Source organism: Peromyscus leucopus, chromosome 10, assembly GCF_004664715.2.
Source record: "Peromyscus leucopus breed LL Stock chromosome 10, UCI_PerLeu_2.1, whole genome shotgun sequence".
NCBI lineage: Eukaryota > Metazoa > Chordata > Mammalia > Rodentia > Cricetidae > Peromyscus > Peromyscus leucopus.
Genome location: NC_051071.1, coordinates 91,769,829 through 91,787,643, shown reverse-complemented (window position 1 = coordinate 91,787,643; position 17,815 = coordinate 91,769,829). Strand labels below are relative to the sequence as shown.

The following is a 17,815-nucleotide window of genomic DNA, read 5'->3' as shown; positions in this document are numbered from 1 at the left end:
TTTTCCCAGAATGTAAGTGAACGCACCAGTAGGCAGGCGTATATCTGGAGGAGCTAGGGGCCTTGCTTCCTTCTATCAGGAGATGCTTAACAGAGTCCTTTGAGGGATCACATTTGCATATAACTGAATCTTTTGTGTCATGTGAGTTCCAAAGCAAAGTGATTCCATTTCTAGAATGATTAGCTAGTGTTGCTTCCAAATGAAGTGGAAAGAAATTATGTTTAGGTCATGGAGAAAAGTTGTACCTTCAATTTACATATATATATATATATACAGAGATCTTTATTTTACCAAACACTTCCTTACAAACTGTCGTAACTCAAAGATGGTTCTTCTTCAATGGAAGGAAATATCAGATTTCTGTGAATTGAAATCAGTTGCAAATATAAAAAATCTCTGCCAAGCAGAGGAACAATTAGTTCTTTTATATGTTTTGCCGACTGTAAAACTGACATGGCAACCCACTGGGAAGTAATTTTCTTCGTGGAAAGGTGGGGGTTGGAGAGGTGTCCATCAGCAGGCTGTGTAAGTGGGGCTGTTCTTCAGTGTCCTGAGGCACAGAATAATTCATTCTGTTCTCTTTCCTTTTTCTCACTCCCTTTCATCTTTCCTGTTCTGTAAGTGTTCACAAAAACATTGCAGAGGACGCTAAGGCTATGATGTCTGTAGTGAGTGAGCCTCGTTGTTTGGAAATACTCAATGAGCAAGAAGCAATGAGTCTGGTTTTGATGATGGATGTTCATCCCCCTCCCCCTTAGTTGGCCGGGAATTCACTATGTAGGCCAGGCTGGCCTTGAACTCATATTGATCTGTCTGCTCCTGTCTCTCAGTGCTGGGATTAAGGGCGTGCCCCACCACACCTGTTACTTTACCTTCTTAAGCACCTGTGAACTGCAAGTCACCTAGGTTCTCAGACCAGGACAATGAGACCACAGATTTAAAGTATCACAAAATTTATGTCTTTTTTTAAAAAATGACTTTTTGGAGAACTGGAGAGATGTTTCAATAATTAAGAGCACTTGTTGCTCTTGCAGAGGACCCAGGTTCAGTTCCCAGCACCTACATAGTGACTCATAGCCATCTGTAACCCCCGTTCTAGGATAGGAGATCCCACAGGCACACCTGTGGTGCATATGCATGCACTCAAGCGAAAGAGTCATACAAATAAAGTAAAATAAAACTGAATTTATATTTAAAAAGTATTTCCTCAGAATAAATTGCTAACAGAATATTTAAAAGCCCAAACAATCCACCTTTTCCTTTGTCAGAAAATTTGCAATTAACAAAATATAGATTTCAGTGTAACCTTTATTACAGTGTCTGAATTTACAGCTAGTCAGCACCCAGGCTTTATGACCATGCTCGTAGTAAAGTGAGAATCAAATTGAAGTGTGTAAGACTGACTTACATAAAGTATATGTTTCTGTTTCCCTCTTTTTAGAGATTTTCATTGGTCTGGACACGCTAACCGTGATGGGCATTGCGTTTGCGGCGTTTGTGATCGGCGCACTCTTGACGGGGGCCTTGTGGTACATCTATTCCCACACAGGTTGGTGTGACTGCTTGCTCTCAGCTGGCGCATATCTGGGCACCAGTCACGTAACAGACATTCAGCAATTTTGTTGGATGGATGAAATAATAAGCTGAAAATTTAACTTGGCCTAAGTGATGCTTAGAAGAGATGTTTATCCTATATTAGTTCATTTACAGTGTTGGTGATGTTCAGCTTCTAATAAAGCTATGTTGTCTTAGAATTTAAAGGAAGTTTGTGTAGGACTAACTAGAAAACATCCCTCCAAAGAAAAGGACTTTGGAATAAACTGAACATTACCCAGGATGTGAGAAGCCAGTTGCTTATTCCACAGATGCCAGGCCATTGAACGCCCACCCACCCGCGTTCCCGTCAGTGACTCTAAACCACCATCCCCTGGTCTCTAGCTCAGACCATCTTTGATAAACAAGTCTCTCCTAAGTTTACAAAGTTTAGAATTTCAAAATATGTTTTTATGACTAGAAAAACATAAATAAGTGCAACAAAAATATTAAAGCTATCCTCACCCATCCCCAAGGTTGAACCTGTTCGGAAGCCAATACAGAACACAGGCCTGGCAGGGTTCCCTCCCTCCGTGGAAAGGAATCTCTCTGCTCTCTCCTAGTGCTCTTCCTTAGCTTCCCTACGGATCAGGAAGGGGCGGCATAGATGTGAGGCCATGTTTGTTCTGGGATACCTGTAGTGTGTGCTGGGAGCCTGGGTAAACCATGCTAGATTGATCGTTCTGCAGCAAACTTGAACCTCACTCATTCTCCAGGGACCCACTGAGCCCTGCAGTCCTTTTCCTCAGCTTGAGTTATTCACCCAGCCTCACCAGAAGGATGACTAATTTGAAGGGAAGAGACGTACTGAAGGGAGCCTCAGGCGTCATACCTTTAAATTTTCTTCTCTTATGTGCATGTGTGTGTAAATGTTCTCATGAGTGTGTGTGTGTGTGTGTGTGTGTGTGTGTGTGTGTGTGTGTGTGTGAGAGAGAGAGAGAGAGAGAGAGAGAGAGAGAGAGAGAGAGAGAGAGAGAGAGAGAGCGCATGCGGCCAAAGCTGACTTTGGGTGCTTGCCCAACATTCACTTTATATATTGAGACATGGTCTTTTGGTGAATTCAGAGTTGCCAGTAGTGCTGGTCTAGCTAACCACTTTGCCCCGGTCAGTGACCCTGTCTTTGCTTCCCAAGTGCTAAGATTACAATAAGTCACCAGCCTTACCTGGATTCTACATGAGTTCTGGGGTTCTAAACCCCAGTCCTCACCCTGGGCAGCAGGTGCTTCTCCCCTGAGCCATGTCCCCCGCCCTGTGTTTTCTGATAGTTGCTAGACAAAGCCTCAAGCTGGTGAGAAAATCTGTGACAGAGCCCTTCTGCTAGTTCACATGTCTGGCTCTGTCCACCAGCATTTTCACTTCAATTCCATACCCCTTGACGAAGGTGTTCTAGATTATGGCACAAAGGAACACAAGCCCTCCACAGTCAGCCTAGTGGCCAAAACTGAGTGTTTAATGATGGAACTTTGAGTCCTCAGATATTGTTTGTTGTTCCCAACCAACAGCCTTGGAGTGAAATGTGTTTCATGTCAGAGAAAACGGAGCCCTAAGTGGGATGGTTCTGAGCGTTACATAAATGCCTGTGAATCATTTGAAGAGTTTCCTCCATGTGAAAGTTCAGGAGGAAAAAAAAAAACCAAAGGGACAGCTTTTAGCAGAATCGAGTTTTGGAGTAAATAATATTATCACAGCAATACTGACATGTTTAGATCTCAAACTAATAGTTCTTTGCAACTTTTTCCAACCTCCTGCACAGGGGAGGTTCCAGGGTACTTGGCACCCTGTGTTGTCTGCTGGGGATGAACTTGGAAGGACTCCAAGAAGACTGTAACCCTGAGGATTTTATGTGGGGCTGGTCACCACAGATGTTTTCCATGTGTCTGCTCAGCCACTAATGGGCTTCAGTCTTAGAGCTGATCTTGAAATCCACATGGTCCATCTCGGGCTAGGGAGCCAAGAGTGTAATACAGGGCTAGGAGATGGTACTCACTGTGGAAGCACACCCCACTGAGATCCCTCTGGCAATTCCAGATGTGTCCACAGCCACGCATCAAGCCAGGAGAGAGCAAAGCTTGATTGTATTGTGTCCTGCTCCTCAAGGAACTGGGAGGTAGTTGTTCCTGACTCCCTTTCTTCCAAACCAAAGCCTCCGAGGGGAGCTTAAAGTATTGCTAATACAAAATTAAAGTTTGCACATAGATTAAAGACAAACGCAAAGCCCTTCCAGAAAACAGTTTATGTTTATGCCAACTCAAAAACTGAAAGGCCTACAGACACTGTCCTTTGGGCTTAAACTCTGTTGACACTGCTTACAACACCACTCCAGAATCTCTTTTCAGTTGAGGTTGTGGCCCCCAGTTCATTTTATACGCAGCTCATAATTAATCTAGTGCTCTACACACACAAGGAGGGCTCAATTCAGAACCCAGCACATTTCTGATGTGGGTCAGCCAGCAGCAAGTGTAGATGAACAGGGATGGTCAGAATGCTGTGGCCAGCAAGCAGCCATGGGCATCCAAACACTGACTCAGTCCTTTTTAATTTCCACAGTAAGCTCAACTTTGGAACTCAGACCTTATATGGTCTGTTTGGGGGTTCAGGCTGCATCTACCTCTGTGTCCAAAACAACCCTTCGTTTGGATGGCTCCCCTCTGCCCATGTTTCCAGCTTTCCCACAGCACAGACCAAGTCACAGATTTGGATTGTGACTCTTTATGTTTCCAGAATCATTGTTGGTCTAAAAAGGTAGGGTTCCCACTGTCCTATAGCAACTCTGGACAGAGTGAGATCCTCTTTCGGGTTCCAATGATTCTGTTTAGAGGAGACCATTTTAAAACTCTGTCTCTTGTTTAGACATGAGGGAGGAGAGGATGGTTGGGGGTAGGCATAGTTCTAGTCCAAGACTTCTCATCTCGGGTGACATGCATTCCAAAGGCATAGGGGTGTTTGTAGCTGTTGTTTCCTAGAGGACCAACGCTCTTGTGTTTGTTTTGTAGGAAACGTTTTTAACCTCATCAAAATAGCACGTGTACAGTGTGACACCAGAATTAGTTCTGCAGACTTACTGCAAGACCAGACCCCTCGCTACCCACTCTTTTTCTTTCTCTGGAGTAACTTTACCCAGATGCCCCAATTTTGCTTCCATTTCCTGTAGCTGGAAGTTTTCCTGTGTCTTGCCCGGTCCTACAGCTGCTCAGACCCAAATAAACACACAGAGGCTTATATTAATTATGAACTGTATGGCCATGGCCTATGGCTCGAGCTTCTTGCTAGCTAGCTCTTATAACTAAACTCCGCCCATTTCTATTCATCTATATGTCACCACATGTTCTGTGGCTTTACCTGTGTGCCATACATGCTGCTCCCTGGACAGCAGGCTGGCGTCTCTTCTGCCTCTCCTTTCCTCTTTCTCTCTCTCCAGTTGGAATGTCCCGCCTAACCTTATTCTGCCTCACCATTGGCCAAACAGCTTTATTTGTCAACCAATCAGAGCAACACATATTCAAAACAGACAGAAAGATGTCCCACAGCAGTTTCCTTTTTTACCTTGTAGTAGAATCACACTGAAATCTTGGTTAGATCAAGACTCACTGTTTCTGTGATTCTGACTACCCACATGCTAATCACAATTTAGCCATTTAGCATGCTAGTTCTATTCTTTTCCCTGTCTGTGTTTTAGTTTTTCCAAGGATCAGTAGCGTTCCCTTGCCTATCCCTACCCCATCCTCATTAGTTTAGTTTTCTAGACGTTTATCATCAATTTGTCTACTGACTGCCAGCTCTTATGATCTCTTAAGACATCCATGCCTGCCATCCATCCACAAGAAGATAGCTGGAAATGGCTGGGCATTTAGGAGTGTGCCGTTTCTTCCAGGAACCCGGGTTTGGTTCCCAGCACCTGTGTCCAGCATCAACTCACTGGCACACATGCGCTCCCTTTGCCCCACCCCTCTTAAAAATAAAACAATTTTTAAGCCAGCTGGACCTATTTAATGTCTTATGCCATTTATTCCAAGCCTTCCTCCTTCTTGGCTTAAAGGGAACATGGGAAATACATGTTTGCTTTATGTTGTGAGTCTGAAATAGCCTCACTTTATAGAAACCCTTGATAGAAGAGCATGGTACAGACTATTAGATCATAAACAATCCCATTGGACTTTTGAAAACGCTCATTTTCTTCTAGCTCTAAAGATTGCTGCTGAGGGTTTGAGGCCATTTAGCCTTAGATTTCTGACTCTCGCCCTGTGTGACCTGCCGTCCCTTCCTGGAATCATCTTTATAGTAACGTCCCTTGATTTAGATGGGTTCTCACACTTCGTGCTGGGAATTAATTGGGCTCCCAGCCTAGGATGCTTGTCCTTCATTCCATTCCTCCTTTTCTCCACCCCTTCCTTTCTTCTCTTTCTTGTGTCTTTTGGGTGGGGGAGATGCAGGATATCTCAGTGTAGAAGAGGTTGGCCTTGAACTCACTGTGTGGCCCACACTGGCCTCAAATTTGCCATCCTCCTGTGTCAGACTCCTGAGTACTAAGGTAACAGGCGTGTGTCACCTTTCCTGGATCTTTCACTCATTCTTTCTTGTCTCTCTCCTTCCTTGCCCCTGTTTCCTGTCTTCTCTTATTATATAAATCATTTTATTTGAAAGATGAGCCTCTTCAACTAGTCCCCTGCGCCTCCTCATCTCTGTCTTCCAGTTACTTATACACTACCTTTAAATTTTTAAAGAACTGTGAGTTTCCTTGCTCTTGCCTCGTGCCCGCATCATCCATCGAAAACAATACAGGAGCAGTTAAGAATATGGAGGTTCTGGCCGTGCCCCCTCCCTGCATCTTTCCTCCTAACTCATCAGGTTTTCCATGAAGCAGGCCTTCCTGTTTCCACCTGCAGGGTATAGGTCTCGCTGTTTCCAACTCTTTTTTTGAAGAAGAAGAAAAAAAAAAGGGTATTAATAAAATGAGCTGACATAGCAACACGGGAAAAGCAATACTCAAACTTCCTGGGCAGGGCACAGTCCTGACACTTTTCCTGAATGTGGACAATCAAATACATGTCGTGTTCTGGAGGAAACAAACGTAGGCTGTCTCTAGAGGACCAAGGCCATTCGGCTTCAGCAGCCATGAAGCTGAGCACCGATGTCAGCAGAGCTCAAAGCGTGTAGATGTCCACTCAGCCCGTCCCTCCAGGTGCGGCACCTTGCTCTCGGCTGTGTCTGGGATTGGGCATTTCCGGTACCCTCAGTGTCACCCTCTCTACGGGGTGCATGACCCCCCCCCCCATGAGGATGAGCAGAGGGACAGAGGGAGCTCAGGGGAGCCATATGGCTTCCAGTACAGCAGTCCAGCCTGCCCCACTGTGTGCGGCCCTGAGCAGCTCCTTTGGTGTTCGATGTCTCTATTGCCTGGGCTTTTGAAGCCGCTGTGACATGAATTGACTGTCTCTCAGCCTTTGCCACTAACGGCCAAGGTTTGGGCTCTTTTGTCCGCTCCGAGTCTCCCAGTTCCCCAGTGTTTTATTGCTGTGGTCTTGGTTTCGGGATTCTGCTTTTTAAGAGCCCCCTCTCTCTTCTGTCATCCTGGTGAGATTGAAGGAGGGGTACAAGTCTATGTGTGCCTACAAAGCACGATCTCCAGCTGCCCCTTGGCCAAGTCTTGCCCATAGTGGGGTTTGTTGATATGTATATCAATCTGTTTTTTAAAGGAAGTCCTTGGAAATGACTGGTCAGCTTCTTCTCGGCACAGGGGAAATAAGCCCGAGTACTGACTTGGCAGCTGGCAGGGGTCTACATTTTCAGCCGCTGTCTTCGTCCCGTTCTGTATTTTACACAGCTTTCATCCTTGTGTTGTTTTCAGATACGAAGCTTGTTCACCTGTGTTTGTTGGTTTGTCTCTGATTAGCACATGCTAATCTCTGGCTTGTTTACAAGTCTGCTCACTCTGTCACTCATGCAGTGACACTCTTGGCTGTGAGTAAATACCAAGTGCTGATGGGGCACTGGTGCGGTGCCAGTGACCCACAGAGCCCCAGCTCTCTGGGGGACTCACGTGTATAAGAAAGAAGAGCACACTGGCCCTGAACCCAGATCCCAGCCCTGGGACAGCAACAGCTTAGTGAGTTTGTCAGGAAGGCGAGGCTCCCCAGCAGGAAGCAGCGTGGCTTTCGGGAGCAGGAGGGGATCATCGATGGGGGGCACAGGGACAGACACAGGAAAGTGGGAGGCAGTTGTCCTAACCCTCTCTTTTGTTTAGCTGTTGTGAAAAGAATGGGAAGGACTTTTCTGTGAAGAGAGGGGGTCCTGCCATCCTCACAGCTGCAGCAGACTCTCCTCTACCCAGCTCCATCCTTCTGACCCTGGGGCTCACTTGCTCTCTTGCCTCCCACCGTGATCAAGCCTTCATCTAGCTTGGTGACCTCCTTTTCATGGTAGTGGGGTGGGGGTGGGGGGCTTCACTGAAACTCCAGACCTCTAAAAACATGGACATCTGCAGAGAGCCTCCTAACTGAAGCTCTTTCCTGACTCAGCGGGCTTTGGGGTTCCTGGAAGGCACGGTGTGTTCGGTGGAGGATGGCTGAGTGGAAGCTTGAGGGATTGGAGCAGGCAGTCCTGGGCCAGAGCCTCTGCATTCTCGTTTGTTCTGTGAAACAGTGCTCCTGCTCATGGATTGTTTTCTGCTTACACCTTGGAGCGGCCTGAAATGCTGACATTTTATAGGACTTTGGCATTGGAGAGGCTTTTGATCTGTGTTTCTTGTTTAAGGACTCACCTCCAGGAACTCATGAAGTAGTCGTTTCCCCGCATTTACCAGGCTCCAATGACAAGCCTGGCAGCAAAATAAACTAGGGAGCTTTAAGTCTGATTTGTTAACAGTAAACTACATGTAGGACTTGTAGAGGCACATAGGTGGGGTCTGGGACGTAGCTCAGTAGATAGAGTGCTGGCCTGACAAGCAGGAAGCCCGGGATCTGATCCCCAGCACTGCACATGTGGGTAATCACGGAGGAAGAGGCAGGAAGAGGCAGGAAGGAGGCTGTCCTCCTCCACCAGGCTCTCCTTCCTCTCCACTTCTCTTATCGCCAGACTCGGAGAACATTCCGTTCATCACAAAGTCAGGTTAATGGAAGATGCAGAAAACTGAAGTGCAGCTGGTAGCAGATTGGCCACAGCTAGGAATAAAGACAGGAAACAACAGGCAGGGTATTTGGAAACCTTTAACTCCCGCCTTGCAGTAGTATTTCTTCTCCCCAGAACTCATGGCAACAACTAACACACACACACACACACACACACACACACACACACACACACACACCCGCCGCCGCCTACCTCCCCTCACCACCTCTCACCATCATGGGAAAGATCAGGTTCTAGGAAAGGTAAGAAGTGACTGAAAGCTCTCGAAACTGAAGGTAGCCTAGCTTGCCTTCCTTAGAGGCCCATGACTACTTGCAGTCAGTGTATGAAAACAACAACAACAACAACAAAAAAAATACCAATTGCTGAAAAATCACAACTGACACATGGGCTTGGAGGAAAATCTTTCTTCCCCCTGCTTTACTATCTCTCAAGAAAGAGGTTCCATAATTTCTGTCCGTGCCAAACCAGTCCTCATAACCTGTGACCTCTTCTGTGTCTCATCTAAGTCCCACCCTTGACATTTGAACTCATTTCCTTACATCCTCGCCTCAGGGAGATCAAGAACAGCTGATTCTGCTCCCTGGAATGGTGCCCAGGACACCTGCCCAGTCTTCTTTGGGCTCAGTAATTTAGATTCCTGTTACCTTCCCTCCAGTGTTAGTGCCATCTCTCATCGTGTCTTCCTGGAAACTGTGAGAGAAGAATCCACTGAGTGGGGGCTGCAGAGGCTCAGTCTTGAAGAAGACTCAAGTTGGCCACGTCAGGCAGCTCACTACTGTTTGTAACTCCAGCTCCAGGGTAGCCAACCTCTTCTTCTGGCCTCTGTGCACACCTGAACACACACGGGCATGCATGCATTGCTACATAGACACACATACATACACATGACTTAAAAAAAAAATAGCCAGTTGTGAAGATCTGAACAATAATGTGCCAAGCTGCAGAAATAAAAGCCATTGTCCTTTGGGAAATATGTTTTCCTCTTTCTTAAAAGATCCTCGGTGTCACCCAGGCCCAGGCCCAGGCTAGGCTGTGAGGCAGTGGGATTAGCCCTTGCTTTTCTCATCTTCCATCCATCCATCCACCCCACCCCACCCCCACCCCTGGTCTAGAGTGCTCCAGGCTCCAAGGGCCCCTCCTCCTGACTCTCTCTTCCCACCCCCATGTGGTTTGAGATCTTAGAAGCACAAAGACTGAACACATAGTTTCTGATGGCTGTTTGCTGTGTGAGGAGCGAGCCATGCTAGAACATTTCACTGAGCCTACTCTGCTCAGCCGGAAGGGTCCTCCCAGCCTACCTCCTCCACATGATGCCTGGTTGTACCTGTCACCCAAGGGATGCTTTAGAGAAACAGGATACTTGTGACACTGTGGTGGAAAGCGGGAAGCCACAGGACTCCTTGGAAATGGTGCTGGCAGCGGGAACATAAGTGTGAGGAATTTCTTACAGTGCTTCCTCCATCTCACTAGAAAAGGGGAGGGGAAGCTTTTCCTAATTTGCCAGAGGATGAAAAAAATTAAAATTTAGTTATATGAGAAATATTACGTTTTATATGTGAAAATAGCTACAGGGCAGATGAGCTAGTTTGTGGAAGGATTCTCTTCCTTGTCTTAAGATTAGTATTAGTGTGTGAGAGTGAGTGTATATGTGTATGTGTGTGTGTGTGTGTGAGAGAGAGAGAGGGGGCGTGCGTGAGTGTGTGTGTGTGTGAGTGTGAGTGAGCGTGTGAGACAGTGTGAGTGTGTATATGTGTGTGTGTGTGCACACCAGAGGTTGACCTTGCATGTCTTCCTTGATCACACTATACCTTATATGTTGAGAAGGGTCTCTCACTCAATGCCAGAGCTCACAGATTCCTCTAATCCAGATAGCCAGCCTGCTCCAGGATCTGGGGAGGGGTTCCCTGACAGATTCTCTCTGATGAACAGTGCCTTGAACTGAAGTGACCGGAGTATCAGGTTAGTGTGATGCACCTCAGGGCAGACCCTACACTGTTGAGTATAGGACCCTTTTATTCTCTCTCTGGGGTTTTACTTTGGGAAGCATTTTTACATTACCAAGACAAGAGTTTCTGAGACTCTTTAAGTTACAAGATCCCTGTTTAATGGGCACTGATTAAAATAAACTACCCCAGCAACAAATTATATTTGGTCAACAGATACCAGGAAGCAGATATTTGAACCTCCTGGGCAGGACACAGTGACATTTTTCCTGAACATGAATCATCAGGCATTTGTCCTGTTCTGGAAGAAATAAATGTGAACATGCCACTAGATGAGCAAGGATGCCCTGCTTCAGCTACTAGAGCCCAAGTTTACAAGGCCAGCAGAGCCCAAGGGGATGACAAGGAACCTCCGCTTAGACCAGTGTACCCTTGATTTAAATGGGGAGATTTTTTTTTTAGGAGGTTCAGGGGTTAGAGATTTAACTCAGTATTAGAGTGCTTACTTAGCCAAGTCCAAGGCCTTGGGTTCAGCTCCAGCACTGGATGGATGGATGGATGGATGGATGGATGGATGGATGGATGGATGGATGGGGGGTGGACAGATGGACAGACAGGAAGATTGATTGATTGATTGATTGATTGATTGATTGATTGATTGATGGGTTTGTATGCCCACCTTAACCTTCTAATGGGTAACATGAGGATGCAACTGAGAATGGATCAACATGTGAGTTGTAAAGGGGTGTGTGCATGTGTGAGTGTGCGTGCGCATGCGCGTGTGCGTGTGCGTGTGCGTGTGTGTGTGTGTGTGTGTGTGTACATCAGAATAGTTAAGGGCTGGAAGTATATGGGACTATAGCTCAGGGGTAGAGCATGTGCCTGTCATTTACAAGGCTCTGAGTTCAAACTCTAACACTGAAAAGGAAAAACACGGAAGGGAAAAAGGGAGGGGAAGGGAAGGGGAGGAGAAAGAAAGAAAAAAGATTGTATTATTTTCTAGAAATAATCTCCAATTTCAGAGAAAGTAAATTTTTGGCAAAATGATACTACTCTTACAGCAAGCTTCCTACCCTTGATTACATACACACTTGAAGGGGACAAAAATACTCCAGGAAAGAAGAGCTCTAAAACAGTGTCTGCCTGCTGCTCTGGAATACAGACCCTTTCCTCTCTCCATCCCTCCAGTCCCAGAAGAAAAACTAATTAGAGGAAATGCAAGGACCAAATGCACATGCAACAGCCTCAAGTGCTCTGAGGTGGATGCAGAAGTCCATGGAGCTGTGTTCATAAAACGGGTGTCAGGGAAAACTGAAACCTGACCTGGGGCATGAGCCGGCTCTGCATTTTGCAGAATGGCTCTTTTGGCAGATTTTTGAGGGGCCCCAGGAAGGCAGTGGAAGGAAGGACAGGCCTCTAGTTCCCCAGCTGGCTCAGGGTCAGAGCCTGCTCTAGCTGCTGCAGTGTTGTGTTTTAAGGAAGTTGAAGGGAGGGTTGCTTATCTCTGGCTGATAGATGTGTATTTCAGCAGGACAGGAAAGAACTCATAAACAGACTGGGCCGCTGGGGGCTTCTCACGTTGGTGGGGGTTGGAGACTGCAAACGAGAAGTTTGGCATGTTTGCTTTGTTGCTAAGAGGCTCTATCACTTTCCTCTACCTAGAGGGTTTTTTTTTTGTTTTTGTTTTTTTGGTGCGAGGCCGGTTTTACTGAAGAGACTAGACTGTAGGGCCTCTTGCGCAGTTAAATGCAAACCATGTGTGTGACCTGAGCTTTCCTCCCTCTCCAGAGCATTGCACATTTGGCACAAAGAATGGGTTGAGCTGTAATGCAGTGGGGTGTGTCATGACAAGTGGGGTGCTTAATGTGTCGGGAGATAGACGCATTGAACTCAGATGTCCCAGCGAAGGAGGCTGTTAGCTGGCCGCCTTGCCCCAAAGGGTATTCCCATAGCACTCCCAACTCCTGTTTCTCAGGTAGGTTTCATGCTGGGGACATAAAGCTTTTTGTGCTATAGCCAGGGCAAGCTCTCAGCCACACTAGCCCAGTTTTGAACAAGGCCTTGAAGACAAGGGCTTGGGAGAGAGAGCTCATGCCTTGTGTGTGCAAAGTCCTAGGTTCCATCTCTAGCACAAAAAGGGGTTGACCAGTACACAGTTACAAACCTACGTACACCATTATGATATCGTTTTGTGATTAATTGGATAACTCAGTCGTGTGGTTCTTGGTCGAGAATTTGTTAGACGGTTGTAGACAGCTGTGCTTGACTATGTGGTTCCCTGGTGTTCAGAAGGTTCACCCCCGAGTTGTAGGCCCTAGAATCCAGAGTATTTATCATCAGCCACCACAGATCCTAGCCATAACTGGCCAGATAGAAAGCACTCTTACTGACTTACAAAAACAAGAACAAACCAGAAAAATGTATAATGCAAGACCCTCCAGCCAGTCCGGGCTGGCTAGCTGCTTCTGCCCATAGTTAAGAAAATGTCACCATTTAAAATGTCACACCAGGTAAAATGCCAAAGGAAGCGGGGAGGGGCGCATTCCTTTCCAGAATGCATGTGTGTAACACGTCTTTATTAACTGCAGGGGAGACCACAAGAAGGCAGCAAGTCCCCACCTCGCCACCGGCCTCGGAAAACAGCAGCGCGGCCCACAGCATCGGCAGCACTCAGAGTACCCCATGCTCTAGCAGCAGTACAGCCTAGCCAGAGCCAGATGCCGACGGCCACCGCCAGGGCAGGGCCTGGTGCCAGTGCTGCGTGTCCAGACCAGAAGGCTCGATCTGGGTTCCCCGAAAAGAGAGAGTGAATTTCAGTGTACAGATAGCCTGTTGTACCCACCCCTCATCACGGCCAATGCAAATGTGACCCCTGGACATCTGTCACACACAAAAGCTGTGCTGGTGGCCTTTTCCTCCAGCCCCTCACAGGATGAGGGTTTCAATGTGAAACATGCTAGGGTTTTTGTTTTTTTTTTAATGCTGCTTTGTCCAGGTGTCCAAACATCCATCATTTGGGGTCATATGTTTTACCCAGAGTAAAGGGGATAGTACAAGGAAGACAGAGGGAGACATGGCCAAAGATCCCCTAGCTGAACTAAGATGTAACATAGAAGAAATGTACCCTCCATATCCGATCTACATCTCTCTCTGGGTGCCCACTTCTGACCTGCCACACCCTGCATGGTCCCCGTTAAGCTTGCTAGCCTTGGAGGAGCTCCACCCTGCCACTTGTCAAGGCAACATTCCTTTCTTGGGCCAAAAAAATGCTGATTCCTGTTCCTCCGCACGCACGCGCGCGCGCGCACACACACGTCAACTCCATAAGTGTCTTACGGCCAAATTTGTTTATTCTTACAGGCATACAAAAACAGAAAATGGCCAAAGTATGGGCCAGGTTTGTACCTGTTTCTGACATTTTGTCCTGATAACGTTTAAACTTCAGGGGGTGGGATCCACTGGTAAGTGAGGGAATTTGCAAGGTGCTGTGTGCATGCGTATGGGCATCCAAACACAAGTGTGTGGCATCTGCATGTTGGAGATATGACCACACCCTCCTGAACAATGTTCTATGCTTCCAGAGTCAGAACATGAGTTATGTGTGGTAGACCATCTGGACTCCGAGCACATGGGCCTTTCTGATGAACCCTTTTATAAAAGCCAGCCCCTTCCAGGGGGTAGATCCTTAGGGATTGCCTTGGGTCATCATGATGTCACCAGTTCTGCCCTAAGGGGGAGGGAAAAGGAGAAGGGCACTAACTTTAAAAAAGGGTTTCAGGTGAACTTCCATCAACAGAGGAATATGATGCCACTTTAACAGTCAGCTCTGTGACAGCCCTTTGCTAAAACTGAACCCCGGAGGGGACTCTCCATGCAGACCCACTGCAAATTAAATGATAGTGTTTTTCCAGAATTCCTCCAAACTTAAGATTCCATAATTAGAGCGAGCTAGATTCTAGCCTGAAATACTCACGAGCAAACTCCACTGCCTTGAAAGGCAGGCAATTGTGCCTGGGCGTCGTAAATGAAAACTTCAGTAGAAACACAGCAAATGAATGGAGATGGATAATCTCTCAGTCACTGAGCCTTAGTCTAACTGGATGGATGGATGGATGGTATGGCTTTTAGCCAATTGGGATAATTTGAACCAAAGCAGATTCCTTCAGGCTGACAGCTTCAGACTGATGCGTTGACACATTGAGAATATTTCAGATTTCCACATATGAGTACAAATGGTATGAGATTAGAGAACTACTCCTCTTTACTTCATTGCTTTGTCACATGAAGTTGTCATTGTGGAGGACCTAGATTATGCTACCTGTGTTTAAAAGTAATGCGCTTTGCCTAACCTTCAGCAGAATGTAATTGTTAAGTATATTCTATGTATAAAGATGTTTAAAGATGTCTTCAAAGAAGACTAGAGTCTTTAAAACACTTATAGCTATATTTTACTACAAAAATCTGTATAAAGATATATTTAATGTTTTAGAGAAATTTAAGTTACTCCATATGAAATGTTTAATTTCAGTTACTGTGAATTCTTCTAATCAGTTACTTTAAAAAAAAAAAAACTTTTCCATCTTGTTAAAAAGAAAATTAGCTATAGGAAGGTATTAAAAAATTTCATTTCCTAGATGGATGGAGTTAAATTTGTAATATATTTAAATGTATATTTTTGAGAGAGATACTACATTGCCAATGATTTTATAATCTTAAATTAACTTACAAATTTATATGTTGCAAATGAAAAGATTTTTAGGAGAAAGAAAAGAAAAAAAATTGCCTTTTATTTCCTTGGATGTCATTATCAGAAGTATTACTCAGCTCAAGAAACCCGATTCCATTTGGAGAATGTATTAAGTATTTCTGAAGTGTAAGCTGGGGTCTCCTCTTCGGCCTCTTGTTACAGTGTTGCTGACTGCTTCACCCTTCACAGATTTGATACAAAGTGCAAGCTTTACTATTCTGCAAGTTTGCTAAGACTGGCTGAACCCAGTTCCCCCGGCAAAGTCTTGTGTTGTTTCTGGGGAACCACACCACGATCAGAGGCCACGCTGGACTGCTCGAGTCCAAGGTGACTGTGCAGCGCCCTGTAGCTCTGCATGTTGTGGTGTTCGCCAGCTGTTAACGCTGCGTTTTCAAAGGTTGGAGTTTTTTTCCTGCCTGAGCTGGTCATGTAGCAGGTTTTTTTTCCTAAACACAAAATGGTCTCTTGCTTGTCTGGTAATGAGATTGTAAATCCGTTTCCTGTGTGTGTTCTCGGCAGGCATGCCTGAGTGTGTGGGGGTGCGCAGGCGTGCGCCTCTTTTTGTACTGTAACTACCTCATGGTTTGAATGATGAGTGTACTGCTGGTTGTATTAACAGAGCACATTTTGTCGGATGAGTCGTGTATGCAAACTTTTTTTTAAACCTGTTTGTTTTACTCGGGGGTTCATTCATAAAGCTGACAGATATTTTTCTAGGAAGGACTATTATCAGTTTCCAAATACAATACTCCTCTATTCTGGTTTTTCCTGAATGAGCCTGAAATTGTTACTGTTTTTCATCTATGAGGGTAAGAGCGTACCCTGAAAATCCCTGTGGCCAGTTTGAACACCCCTGCTGTAACCTTTCCTGTTCTGTGAGTCAGCGTCTTTGTGACCTTGCTTAGAGGTATAGTTTTGATAACCACAGTTTTAATTCTTTTATCTGTGCATAATAAAAAGATATATATCAATTATTAATTGATGTCTGTCTTGGTCATCACTAAATTCTCCCCTTGGGCTGACACAGCTCTGATTACCCCTGCTGCAAGAGGAAAATGAGGGAGATGAAGGGGTGGAGGGGAGAGGCAGAGGGGGTGGAGAGGAGAGGTGGAGGGGAGAGGCAGAGGGGGTGGAGGGGGAAGGTGGAGGGGAGAGGCAGAGAAGGTGGAGGGGGGAGGTGGAGGGGGGAGGTGGAGGGGGAAGGTGGAGGGGGTGGAGGGGAGAGGCAGAGGGGGTGGAGGGGAGAGGTGGAGGGAGAGGCAGAAGAGGTGGAGGGGAGAGGCAGAGGGGGTGGAGGGGAGAGGCAGAGGGGGTGGAGGGAGAAGGTGGAGGAGGGAAGCAGAGGGGGTGGAGGGGGAGGCGGAGGGGGTAGAGGGGAGAGGTGGAGGGGAGAGGCAGAGGGGGTGGAGGGGAGAGGCAGAGGGGGTGGAGGGGGGAGGCAGAGGGGGTGGAGGCTGTGTCCAGAGCTCATTTCTTGGCCTTCTGTACTCCTCCCTGGAGTCAAGGGGCGGTGATCACATGCATTTAGGCTCCACTTTTTCCATCTCCCCAGATGTTGAAGCTACGTCCGGTACTCACTCTGTCTGCCACCAGCTTCTTTTGGTCGCCCAAGGCAGGAACTAGGATATAGCTGGAGCCTTCCCAACACCACACCCCAACTTACTAAACCTAGGTGTCGTTCACCTGGAGAATACCACTTTCAAATGATGAGCTTATTCCCACTCCTACCCACTGCCTGGAAGCCATCCTCTCTCCGGCTAAGCCAGCCACAGCAGCCTCCTCACCAGGAACCAACTCTCTCTTGCTTTCCTCTAATTCTTTATTCACCACACAGCAAAACTCCTAAAAACATGCAAATTGTGTTACTGCCCAACTTGAGCCTTTTAAGTAATTTCCCTGTTTGCCTCGCTTTCTTGCTGGACCCACTTAAACAGCCAAAATAGAACAGCCCTGCAAAGACAGCCACAGCCACCTCTCAGAGCCTCCACCACTTCCCCGGAGGGACCTAGTGTCAACCACCTCAGCTCAAACCCAGACTCGGATGCTTTCACAAGTAGGGATTTTCTTCTGTTCATAAACATAGTGTCACAATAACACACTCTACCACGAGTCACATCACACAGCATGGCCCTCCCACTAGATTAACAGAGAGCAACTTCATGCTTCTTGATGGCTGCATACTGTTTCCTGCAGTGAATTAAGCCTAACAACTGGTAATGGACTTTTAGAAGTATTGTTTTTCAGAGTTCTAACAAAATTCTCTGCTGTAGTTAACACTGTGTGTGCATCCATATATACATAATATCTATACATTTAGGAATAAAATAGATATTATTTCTACACACACACACACACACACACACACACACACACACACACACACACACACACTTACATCCTGGTG

General features: G+C 46.4%; 1 protein-coding gene across 1 annotated transcript in view; it reads left to right on the top strand.

The window, feature by feature from the left end:
- Tgfbr3 (transforming growth factor beta receptor 3) overlaps window positions 1-16,389 on the top strand; it is a 187,128-nt gene extending 170,739 nt beyond the window's left edge. The window contains exons 16-17 of the mRNA XM_028867370.2: window positions 1,442-1,549; window positions 13,253-16,389. Coding sequence (XP_028723203.1) covers window positions 1,442-1,549; window positions 13,253-13,371 — 227 coding nt within the window. The 3' untranslated portion in view covers window positions 13,372-16,389. The remainder of the gene's footprint in view (window positions 1-1,441; window positions 1,550-13,252) is intronic.
- The last annotated feature ends 1,426 nt before the right edge of the window (window positions 16,390-17,815 follow it).